Source organism: Canis lupus, chromosome 8 (assembly GCF_011100685.1).
Source record: "Canis lupus familiaris isolate Mischka breed German Shepherd chromosome 8, alternate assembly UU_Cfam_GSD_1.0, whole genome shotgun sequence".
Classification (NCBI taxonomy): Eukaryota; Metazoa; Chordata; class Mammalia; order Carnivora; family Canidae; genus Canis; species Canis lupus.
This window is the reverse complement of record NC_049229.1, coordinates 46,415,730-46,428,366: the sequence shown is the minus strand read 5'-3', so window position 1 is coordinate 46,428,366 and position 12,637 is coordinate 46,415,730. Positions and strand designations below refer to the sequence as shown.

Below are 12,637 nucleotides of genomic sequence, written 5' to 3'. Positions count from 1 at the left end.
TTTTTCTCCATGCTATTTATTTGTTGACAAACTTGGGTGGTTTATCTCATAGAATTCCCTACATTCTAGATTTGGTGGATGGGTTTATGTTCTGGAAACTGGTGGTTTGATTAGAGACTTGATTAGATTTGCGCTATGTGTGTATGTGTGTAAATATTGTTTTGGTGGGGCAAAAACCTTTCCTGTGCTTCTTTTACTGCATCACATCAGGAGGTACACGTTGTCCAGCTGTTCCACTCTCGGGGGGAAATGGATCAGTAGGTTCAGGTATTGTCAGCTTGATTTCTCCTTAGAAGGTTCTTCATCAAGTTTTTATCTGGCTGTTTCAGCAGACATTGAAAAGCTTGCCCAAATCCATGACTTCATTGCAGGCTGCAAAATAATGAATATCTAATTCCATCATTGGAGGAAGTTTTAGAATTTCTGGGTGTTTTGTGAGCTCCAAGAGCTGCATGCATCCAGGCCTACTTCCACCCCGTCCCTCAGCCCAAGCCAAGGTTACAGGGGTAGATTGCAGAGAATGGTCCTCTTCACATCTTCTCCACTCCCAACCTAAATCTAGATGACTGAACTCAGAAGTGCATGGATATGAGCTGTGTGTCTCCTCTGTGAGAACACCACGGTGGCAGCAGCAGCCACTGCATACTCACTGCATACTTACGGGACACCAGGCCACATGATGGGGCTCTTTACAACGAGAGCTATACATAGAGGGTGACGACTGCGTACTTTGTATTGCACTCTCGATTTCTATACTGTTCCTTACAGCAGCCACTAGCCACATGTGGTGACTGAGCACTTAAAATGTTGCCAGTTCAAATTAAAATGTGCTGCAAATGTAAAATACACACCATTCAAGACTTAGTATGAAAAGAATGCAAAGCATATCATTACTATTTTTTATATTGATTGCATATTGAAGTGATAATAGTTTGAATACGTTGGGTTAAATAAAATATACTATTAACATTAATTGTACTTGTTTCTCTTTTTACTCTTTTTGAAAAATGTGGTTACTAGAAAATTTAAAATGATATGTGTGGCTCACATTGTGTTTCTATTGGCCCTCACTTCTTGTTGCATTCCCATAGATTGGTATTATCACTCCCAGAGAGATTATGTAACTTGCTCAAGGTCATCTAAACTCGTAGAGAAGGAGTCAGGATTTGAATAAAGGTGTGTAATTTTGTCACCGAGTCATGCCTGGCCCAGTGCCCATCATGTGGCTAAAGACTAGCTTGTTGAATGAATGACTGAGTGATGGGAAGGAAAGAAAAGCTATATTTCAACTTTGTCGGAGTTGAGAGAAGGCCTAAGCACTTAAAATGTGCTTTTAATGTGATGGAGCTGGATGGGGCCTAGCTCAGGGCCTATATGGTGCCAGCCAAGGGGCAGCTGAATGGCTCTATGTTGTGTAGTGGCACCATGGACATGTCATCCATGGTGGGAGCCATGGGATGACCTAGAAGTGTATGAGTGAGCCCTGCCTGTGCTGGAATACAAGTGTGAAGCTGTTTCACCCACAGCCTCAATGTAGCCACCCTTGTAAGAGGCATATTCAAGTTGCTGCTGGTTCCTAGAGAGCATTTCTGTTGTCAAGACTGGCAGGTGGCACCCTCAGTGGGTGGCCTCTGGAATGCAGCATCAGGATTACCTGGGAGCTTGTCAGGCACCCAGGACCCTGGACTCCACCCTGGATGGACTGAATTAGAGCTTGCACTTTGACAAGACCTCTCCCCCCCTGGTGCTTTGTGTACTCACTGAGGAAGCCAGGGGCAAAGTAGTGATTACAAGGGCAGCCTCTGCCTTGTGTGAACCATGAGTTCGATTCCCAGATCCACCATTTACTAGACTTCGGGTGCATTATGTAACCTCATTATCTTGATCAAATTATAGAAATACTCTGGGCCTCAGTTTCTCATAATGAAAATTATGAGAGTAATAATACCAGCTTTAATAAAAGCTAGACATTGTTAAGAGGGTGCAAAGGGAAAAACTCTTTAGGCTAGCCCCAACCCTAATGGGGATACCCTGAGTGGGGAGGGAAATTCAGACCCAACAATTAATAATTATGTCTGTGCTAACTTTAGCTCAAGAAATCCAAGCTCTTTAAAATTCATGAAATTCCTGGAAGTCAGCCATGTGAGTATTATCAATCAGTCAATCAATCAATCAGTAACTATTTATTGATGCACTATGGTGCTGTCCAGTGCTTCTCAAACTAATGTGCTTATGAAGCGCATGGTGATCTTGTTAAAGTGCAAATTCTGATGCAGAGGGTCTGGGGGTTGGGTGGTACTGAGATTTTGTCTGGTTAACAAGCTCCCAGGTGATACCAGCACTGCTGGTCTGAGGACCACATTTTAAATAGCAAGGATGTGGAGCTATGGCCCTCAGGAGTTGGGTTTTTTTTTTTTTTTTTTTTGGTCTTCTCTACTTAAAAATTACTGAGAGCCCCCCAAAGCTATTGTTCTGGTGGGTTATAACTAGTGATAATCACCTATTAGAAATTAAAACAGAAAAAAATGTTAATCTTCAGAATATACCAGCACACAGAGTGATGATATCATCATGTCAGGTAGCCTCTGGAAAACTCCACTGTGCATTTGTGAGGGAATGAGAGTGTAAAGTCTCAACTAATGTTCTAGTACTATTTAATACTGTTATGAAAATAGTTTTGATAGCAGACCCCCTGAAAGGGTCTCAAGGATTCCCCAGCAATCCTTGGGTCATTAGTTGAGAACAACTCCTAGGGAGGAACTAGCTCTATGAGCCTGTCTTAGTCAAGCATCTTTTAATTGCCAGAAACTCAACAGCTTCAGCAAAAATGGAGAGTATTTGACAAGCTGCTGGGTCATTGCCCCAGATATGTAGTCTTGGAAGATTTAACCCGCAGGAAAGGCAAGAAAATGGTAAGGGATTTAGGACTGGCAAAGAATAAGGAACCCAGGCAGCTCATGGCCTCTATTTCCTTCCATATTTTCCTATCAAAAGACTGTGTTTCCTTCTTCTCTGTACCCATGGCTCCATAGCTCCTGAATTGATGGTTTCCCAGTTCAAGTGCCTGTACTCCCTGGAGTCATTGCCCCAACACCAGGTGCTTCAGAGGTAGAATCTGATTGGCCCAGCTTAGGTCATGTGACCACTACTGAGCCAGTCAATCAGCTGTGGTCAGGGGGGCCGGGCTATGTGGTACAATTAGGGCTGTCTTGGCTTCTGGGTGTCTGAATAGGAGGTGGGGTGGGGAGGAGGGGAGGAGGGGAGGGGAGTGGGATAGGGTGGGTTGGGGAGGGGGGTGGGGAGGGGTGGGGTGGGGAGGAGGGGAGTGGGGAGGAGGGGAGTGGGGTGGACGATTCTCAGAGAGGGAGGATGGTTTCTTTTGCACAGTCAGCATCAAACTTTTACAGAACAGAGTCTGGAAACCTAGGTCCTGCCCCTTCTACTGACTTTGTGACTATGGACAAGTCACAAACCTTCTTAGAGCTCATCTCATCCAGTGCCAAAGGGGAATAGTATTACTTTTCTGTAACTCACTATGTATGGTAGGAATGCACCGAGCTAATACATGTGAAAGAGCTTTGGATGCTAAGTGCCCAACATAGGTCTAAGCTTTGGGCGTTCATAGTAAAGTATGAAATGCCATCTTTGCTCTTAAGAACCTTGGGATTAAATTGAGGAGAAAATACGAACGGCCATGATACAATTAGAAAACAGCAGGCTTCTGTCTGTGCACTAACCAAATGCAATAAAAGTTCAGAGGAGAGAGTGGAGATCAGCTTGGGCAAGAAGGGGAAGTAATTTATTGAGCACTTCCTGTGGATGTGGCGCTGTCCCCTGTGGTTTCGCACACTCTCAGCACCAACCCTCCCAGCAACTCTGCAGTAAGAGGTGTTGCTGTGCCCATTTTACAGTTGAGAAAATTAAAACTTAGAGAAGTAACTTGTCTAAAGACACAGAGCTGATGTTTAAACCTACGCCTGTCTGCCTTTAAAGCTGATGCTCTTTTTTATTCCTCAATCTGACAAGAGGAAGATTCTTGGAGGAGTGGGATGTTAGTGGGGCTAAAGCATGGACCTGTGTGGGTGACAGAGGAGAGGCTGATCCATGACAGGGATCAGTGAAAGATGAATACATGGACATAGCATGAGCGCAAGGCGAACCTGACGGCATTGGCACTGGGTTGCCATTGGTTGTGTCTGTGGTTTTAGATGGCGATGAATGAACGAGTGAATGACCATGGGCTCTGTCCTTCACTCGTTTTGTCTAATTGGTCTGGGAGTCATGCAGGGCGGGTTGGGAAGGGCAGTGCAGAGGTGGAACCCCAGCCGGTGGGTTCTTGTTGCAGCTCGGGGTCAGGTGATGAGCTCCTGGACTAGAATGTGGAACAGAAGGGAAACGCAAAGCCTAAGATGGCCTTTGAAGGAAGCAACAATAGCACTTGATATAAAGAATAAAGGAGAAGAACCACAGATGACTGACTCACTGAGCGACTGACCAGTTGACTCAGCCAGTGTTTAGTGTGTCTTAAGTGGCAGGCCCTGTACCAGGTTCTCAATATAGTGTGGCCCAAGTAGAAGTTTTCCACCCTCTTGATGGGGAGACAGACCGTCGTATAACACGACGTCAGAGGACGCTACGTGCTGGGACCAAACATAAAGCAGGGCAGGGGAAAGAGAAAAATGGAGAGGGTGTGAGTGGATATAGTTTGGTCAGGGAGGGCTTCTCTGAGGAGGTGACATCTGGGCAAGACTAGAGGGATTCCGAGTTTCCAAGTTTGAGCGATTCCAGGAGACTACAGGAGTGCTCCGGCCACCGGAAGAGTCCCTGGCATGTGCCCATCTTGCAGTTGAGGAAACCAAGGTGCAGGGAGAGAGTGGAAGTGACGGTGGTGCTCAGCCTTGTGGAGTGACATCCAACCTGCCTCTCGGCGGGGCCCTCCCCTCCCGCTGCTGCTCCCCCAGGAGTGCCTGCTTCCAGTGCTTTCCAGGCCTCGTCGCCTCCTCTTAGCCCAGGCGGTATTTTTAGTCTCTCTGAGCCCCTTCCCCGCGTCTGCTGTTGGCTCGTCATTCTGCTTGACTTGCTTTCACCTGCTCCAGGCGGCTGTGACAGGGCTGCGGGCTGCACACGTCAAGCTGTCCCTGGCTTCACTGTGGGGGCGTGGGGGGTGGCGAGGGCAGCTGAGGGTGACCACCCTCCCCGTCGTCGTCATCGTGGGCAGGCGGGGAGGCCTGTCGGTGCCTGCGGGTGACCGCGGAACCTCACAGCTCCCTCTTCGGGTCAACTCTGAGTAATGAGGCCGGGGCGGGAGGGGGCCGCGGCTGTCGCCTGCTTGGGTGGGGGTGGGGAGGCAGAGCGGCAAAGCTGCGGGGAGGGAGGTGGAATTTTGTAATTTGTTTTGGAGAGAGACAAGCTGAGGAGGAGGTGGAGGTGGTAGCTTGGCAGGTGGTGTTGATTGTGAAGAGCGTGTTTTGTGAGAGCCTGTGAACACCGAGGGCCTGGGGTACAGGCCTTCCTGCTGTGAAATCCCCAGTGAGTGAGTGTGTGTGTGCATGTGCATGTGCGTGTGTGTGTGTGTGTGTGTGTGTGTGTGTGAGCATCATGGACCTTTTGACCCTGAAGCCCCCAGGGCCCCTGTCCAGGCCCGGCCCCTGGGGCTGTCCCATTGCCCCTGCACCCCGGGTGGCTGCCATGTTTTATTTCTCATCTGCTGCGTCTCCTTCTCTGTCCCCAAAGACCTCAGCAGGGCCTTTCCCCGGTTGGCAGTTTACTGCTACTCATTACCAGAGTAATGACCTGGAGGAGGCCAGGGTGCTACACACGTGACCATGTGGGACTTACAAAGGTTTAAAAATAAACCTCGCCGCGTTCTTGTAGCCACTGTCCCGGGGCTGAGAGCTGCTGGCACCCTCTCTGGCTGGCCTCCTCTATCCTTGGAGGTAGAACTCATCCCACCCCCACCCCAGGTTGTGCTGACCCTTTCTGGAGATGCACGCAGGGTGGTGGGATCAGGAGTCCGGCCCCAGCAGACTGTGAGGTATCAAGACTTGTGTCACTGGCCAGAGGCCTGAGGCAGATCACCCCCACAAAGTAGGCCGAGCAGGGGTGATGAGGGGAGCTCCCCGCCATGCTTGCCTGGGCTTGTGCCCTAGACCTGAGGCCAGGCCTGGCTGGCTCTTGAGAGACTAGAAGGGGACGGACAGTGTGAACCTGGGGCAAGAGCCTGGGATGATGCCTGTGGATTGCTCCCAGTCTGCGTCATCTGGTCAACTGAGGTGGGCAGGGTGGGCATCTGCATGTGGAGGCCAATGAAGCTAGAAGGCTGGGCAGCTGGAGGAGGAGCTCCCTGTGGCAACAACAGAGTACAGGGATCGGGTAGATGTAGGCTTTGCAGTCACACTGTTGTGAGTTTATGTCCTGGGTCCGGGCTTAGTAGCAGAGGGACTCTGGACAAGCTATTTCACTTGTTGCCTCAGTCTCCTGATCTGTAAAATCGAGATAATAGTAGTACATCTCTTGGAGTCCTTGTGAACATTTAATGAGATGATGTGGGTGAATAGCTGAGCACTCTGGGGCAAGTTACTTGACCTCTCTGGGCCTCAGTTTCTTGGCCTGTAAAATGGGGTTGGTATCGGTTCAAATGCTGTGTCCAGGAAGACGGGATGAAGAGGTGTAGGTGAAGTGTTCGGGGCCGCACAGAGTACGCGCTCAGGAGCCGTAGTGACCATCACTGTAACAAGCGTCCTGGTTCCTTGTCTTCCCAGGCCCGTGGTTCGGCAGGTGGCAGGAGGAGGCACGACGCTGCCTCTCAGGAAGACCATGACAAACCTTACGTCTGTGACAGTAAGTACAGCAGATGCCGCCTTCCTGCCTCTGCCTCTGCCCCCAGCACCCCCTTCCCTGTGCTTCCCTGGCTGTCTCCCCCAGCCTCAGGCTCCCTGGCTCCTCCTCTTGGACCTGCACCCCACCTTGTATGCCTGCTGCCTCAGCAAAGGCACCACCTCTTGCTGCTGCTGCTGCTGCTGCCACTCGCCCACCCAGGTGTTTTTGCATGAGGAAGAAGCAAGCCCGGGAGGCCTCCTGCCTCTGGCAGTGCCCCCTTGGTGGCTTTCTTCTGGCTCGCTCTCTCTTTCTCTCTCTTTGTCTCCTGAAGATTCATCCTCTATTTCTTTCTCTGTTTCAGAGAGTTACAAACAAAAGCATAACTCAAAATCCTCCGACAAAGGTACTCGGCTCCTTTGGCTTTTCATGTTTCCCTTTCATTTCCTCCTGTCTCTCCTGTCCTAGGTAGGGCAAGTTATGAATCTTTCTCTGACAACGACTTAGCTTAATAAATGGCCCTCGATCCATCTCCAGCCTTTCTTGCTTGCTTCAGAGGCATCTCTTGGACAAGGAGTCAGGGCCTGGCTCCTGGGTTCAGGGGGTGCAGACAGAGCTGAGGAGGCGGCTGAGGGAGAGTGGGACAGGAAGCAGGGGCAGTGGGCGTGCCTCTAGAAACCTTCAGCTTTCAGAGGGATTACCATCAGCTCCTGAGCTGCTGTCTTTCTCACCTAGCAGAGCATTGGGTGGCGGGTTTAGAATCCTTGCCCTAGTTACCTCTCACGGTATGGGGCGCCATCTGCTCATTCCACAGCAAGGACCGCCCTAGAAACCACGCTCCCTGGCCATTTTCCCCTTCATGTCTTCTCCCCTGTGGGGGTGCAGAGCTGTGCCACAGGAGAAGGGCCCTGGTGCTGTGGTTCCTCCCGCTGACATCTTGCAGTGTCTGTAGTCTCCGTGGAAGCAGAGGACGAATGGGAGAGATGGGACTCAGGGAGCACGTTGTGGGTGGTGCCCTTTCCTCCCTCTTCACTGGCCTCTTTTGATTTCAAAAAGTTGTTCTGTGCCCGGTGGGGTGACAGCTGATTGGAGAACATTTTGCTAGAAGAACTCAAACTCCATGACCCCCATTTGGCTGCTTAATACACCGTGCAGATGGCATTCCTGAGACAACTCTTGCAGGTAACATCTCCATCCCATAGCGCTTCTGTTCCAGGATGAGGAGGGAGCAGGGCAGGGGGTCTGGTGTCTCTGGCCATGTCAGGAGGTGCCTACTTTGGCCGGCAGCTTGCCTCCCAGAAAGGCCTCTGTTTTGTTCTGATGCATGGAATCCCTCTAGTGTGGGCCCTCTGGGGACTGGTTCTGGGCTGGGAAGGGTCCTTCTGGGCCCATGGAGCAGGCTCTCCAGCTGTACCTGGCTGCAGCAGCCCAGCCCTCGAGAATGCCAACAGCTGCTTTGGGACTGGGGCATTGCCATCCGATTCCTCTTTTCAAAAGCTTTATTTTTGTGATGTGATTTTCTGCTTCCATAGCTAGTGGGATTACTTTTTGCTCCATCTCTTCAGTTTTCATTGGATTCGCAGCCAATAATCCCATATATTCCAGGACACACCCCATGTGCCCTTCTACACCTACCTCTCAGTTCCTCTCTTTGCTCTTTTGTCGGCTGTCTGCCTTCTCACATGTCACCTCCACGGAGCACCCTCTGTGGGGTCCCTCTCTTGCCTGGCTCCCCTCTTTCATTGCGAAGTGCTTGCATCACGCCCCCACCCCCCGCTGTGGGGGGACCCCACAGTGCTATTGGCTCTTCCCCTGTTCCCATCCCCATGGTCTCTTTCTTTCTCCTTCTGTTTATCCTGTGATGCTTGGGAGGCCAAAACGAAGGCCTGATGTTGGCTTTCTGGAAGTCTCAGCGGCTGATTTCTTGCCTCTGCCAACGCAGGCGCTGCCTCCCTTCTCTTCCCTCGGGGGACCAAGGTCCACCATAGATTGCCCTTCTCTCTTCTGGCTCTCATAGGAAATTGTGTGGCAGCTTGGTGATTAATAGACTTTGTTTTTATCTGGTGCCCTTCAGACATGTGATCCTTTGGGATAGGAATGACCTTTGGAGAGGTCATGAGGCCCACCCTCCACCCACGAATTGAGCAAGGAATGCTTTTAATAATCTCTAATGCATCCTAAGTAGAGAGGTGTCTGGTCACCTCCTTGAGTGTCCCCAGGGATGGTGTTACCATAAGCTACCCTTTCTTCCATGATTCCAACTGTGCTCTGAATGATTGTTTTTTTTCTTGATAGGAACTACATTTTTCCCCCTCCTACAGGCCCCCTTGTCTTTTGCATATCTTTTCTCATCAAATAGGCACACTGAGAATTTTGTCTATTCTGGAGGCCCTTTGAACATCCCCTGGCATTCTTGGTTTATCTCAGGCCGCATCCCAACCTCTGTGATGTGCTGCTCTAAACTCCTTTCTGGGTTTACATTTAAGCTCAGCACTCCCACTGGAAGTAACACCAAGGCCAAGCCAAGTAGCTCAGAGAGTAACAGACACATTTCCGTGTTTATTTTATACATCGGCTCTTAATAACAGCCTCTGTGTGTAGAGAACAGAGGTCCTTGGCCACCCCATTGCACTGGGCGCTATCCCTACCACTTCCTGTGCACTGCCTGTCCTGACCCCTGTGCACCCGCCTCTCTAGGTGTGTGCCCTTTTCTGCTTAATGAATTTGATTATTCCTTCTTTCATAAATCACTCTGCATTTAGCCCTATTGAGTCTCAATAAAGAGATACAATAATATGTGACTTCAATATACAAGATTCAATAAAGGCAAATTTAAAGACATTGCCCAGTAGTTGAATTTCATCCTCTGCAGATTTGCAATCCCTGCCATTTTGGTGTTGTCTGTGGTTTGATTTGTGTAATCCCCACTCCATTTTTTGAGTTATTTGTGAAAATATTAGGCTACCTTATACCCCACCACCTCTTTCTGGGTGTATGTGGAGCAGCAATAGCTATCTTTCAGGTGTGATTATATTTAGCCCTTCCTGGTTTATATTCCTAAATGTAGCTGTCCTATCATATTTTTGGTCCAAGCATCCCTTTCAAGATGGGTGGTTGAGATATCATCTTAGCTTCTAACTTCAGGTGATAGATAGTTTGCCTGTTGCCTTTCACTCAGCAATCGAATTTATTCCATCTGAGAAATACTAAGTCATCTGAACACAATTTATTTTTTTACCCAATCCGTGGTGTGTGTGTACATGAATACTTCATTTTCTAGCAAGTAACCAATCACTATTAATTATCCTGAACGTGTACCACGCTTAAGGATTAAAATTCTGTTTCTTCCATTTCAATCTCTTGCCAAAGAAAAGTGTTCATTATCCACAAACGGAACAACTGAATATGACTTTGTGGGAAAGACTGTCAGTGTTTGTCAAAGTGTGGACCTGGGCCATTTTGCACAGAGAAAACCTAGATGCTTATTCAAATGTGATTCCCAAGCCTCACACCAGACCTCTTGCATCAGAACCACGGGGTGCAGGCCCAGGAACCTGCATTTTTTGAGAGCTCCTCAGGAGATACTTCTGAATACTGACTTTCGAGAGTGACTGATTCAAAGGCTTCTCGCTTCCGACTGTCATCCTTTTTATTATTCCCTGCTTTTGGTATCTAGAAGTTCTAGAATCTTCAGGAATTTTTTAGGCCAACTGCCATAGGTCTGCTTCACTGTTTTGGGTGGTCTCTTTAGAATCTTTCTTTTTCCATTTTTTTTCCTTCCCGGTATTGATCTAAAATTCAGCAGTCCCATATAAAGCTCAGCAATCCAGCACTTGGCCTTAATTTACTTAATAGCTTTAAATCCTAACAGTATCATTAGCCCCCTTTTAGAGGTGGGATGATAAACTGGAGACAGACATGTGAAAGCAATCCTTGGGTCAGGCTACTGGGATGTTTTAAAATCATTCTAAATATTTCTCTCTTCTCTCTCCAACTGCTCCCAAACCTGAATTTTCTATTAGCATCACTGGGACTGACTCTGGATGAGACCCACTTTGCCATTGTCTTTGTTCAAGAAGCATCATAGGAGAGAAGATGGTGGTTTTGGGGTGATACTTAGGGACGAGAAAGGGAGAACATTGTGTCTCTAAGCATCAGCCATTTAGGGAGGAGCAAAGCACCCATTTATCCCTTTGCTGGCACAAGGGAAGTGAGTTGTGAAGTTTTTTTCCCCTTTGCCAGTTTTTTCTTTAAATTTTTTTTTTTTAAAAATTAACTTTATTTTACTGTGGAAAGAATACTTAACATCTCCCTTCTTAATAAATTTTTTAGCGTACAATATATATTGCCAAATATAGGCACAATGTTGTGCAGCAGATCTCTAGGCTTTATTCATCTTGCCCGACTGAAACTTTATGCCCATTGGTTAGCAATTTCCTAACTCCCCTTCTCTGCCAGCCTCTGGCAACCAGCATGCCACTCCTTGATGCTGTGAATTTGACTATTTTGGACACCTTGTATAAGAAGAATCAGGCAGTATTTGTTTTGCTGGGACTGGCTTATTTCGCTCAGCATAATGGCCTCGAGATTCATTCATATTGTTGCATATTGAAGGATTCCTTCTTTTTAAGAGATGGATGATATTCCATTGTATGTATCTACCAAGTTTTCGTTATCAATTCGTCTGTTAATGGACATTTAGGTTGTTTCCACATCTTGGCTATTGTGAATGGTGCTGCAATGAACATGGGAGTGCTGATATTTAAGATCCTGATTTCAATTCTTTTGGACAAATACCCAGAAGTGAGATTGCTGGATCCTATGGTAATTCTATTTTTAATTTTTTGAGGAGCCTTCATACTATTTTCCAGAGCAGCTGCACCATTTTGCATTCTCACCAGCAGTATTCAAGGATTCCAGTTTCCCTGCATCCTGGCCAACGCTTGTCTTTTGTTCCCAGTTTTTTTCTGATCACAGTGATAACCCCTGCTTCTGGTGCTTACGGTGTGCGGAGCATGGTGCTAAGCACGTTACCTACGTTGTCTCTGTAAATACAATAACCTTGAGAAGTAGAGACAGCTGACCTTGCTTTACTGGAAGAAACTGAGGCTCAGAGAGGGGAAGGGACTGGTCCGAGGTCACACAGCTGGTTCGTGTGGAAGCTGGGACATGAATCCTGGTGTCTTCAGCTCCGAAGCTGACAACTCCCCAGTGTTACTACCAGTGAAATATGCCCTGTTAACCTGGAGTTTGGCTCTTCTGAGAGTTGAGGAAGAAACATGTTTTTATTTTTTAATTTTTAAAAAGATTTATTTATTCATGAGAGACACAGAGAGAAAGGCAGAGACATAGGCAGAGGGAGAAGCAGGCTCCCTGCGGGGATCCCAGTGTGGATCCTGGATCCTGGGATCAGGCCCTGAGCCAAAGGCAGATGCTCAACTGCTGAGCCACCCAGGTGTCCCAAGAAACATGTTTTTAAAAATGAAGCGGGGGTGCCTGGGTGGCGCTGTCAGTTAAGCGTCTGACTCTTGGTTTTGGCTCAGGTCATGATCTCAGGGTTGTGAGATCGAGCCCCCCACTGGCTTCTTGCTGGGTGTGGAGCCTGCTTAGGATTTTCTCTCTCTTCTCTCCCTTTGCCCCACCACCCACCACCTCTTTCCCTCTCAAAACAAACAAACAAACAAAACCAAAAAAACAAAACAAAAAAAACTCCAAAAAACAAAAAACAAAAAACGAAATAATGGTCACACACATCTCATTTATGAGGTGAAGCCATGTCCACTGTTAACAGATGGCTTCTAGGCGTCAGGCTGGCAAGCTG

General features: G+C 48.1%; 1 protein-coding gene across 5 annotated transcripts in view; it reads left to right on the top strand.

Moving 5' to 3' along the window:
- The window catches only part of DPF3 (double PHD fingers 3), a 259,890-nt gene that overhangs the window by 149,749 nt on the left and 97,504 nt on the right, over nt 1-12,637 (top strand). For 3 of the 5 annotated variants that reach the window (XR_005363504.1, XM_038545159.1, XM_038545161.1), the window contains exons 6-7: nt 6,762-6,840; nt 7,181-7,222. Coding sequence is in view for 3 of the 5 variants with exons in the window: in XM_038545159.1 (XP_038401087.1) it covers nt 6,762-6,840; nt 7,181-7,222 (121 nt within the window). In the remaining 2 variants the exon portion in view is untranslated. The remainder of the gene's footprint in view (nt 1-6,761; nt 6,841-7,180; nt 7,223-12,637) is intronic. The other 2 variants (XR_005363505.1, XM_038545160.1) reach the window with 1 other exon arrangement.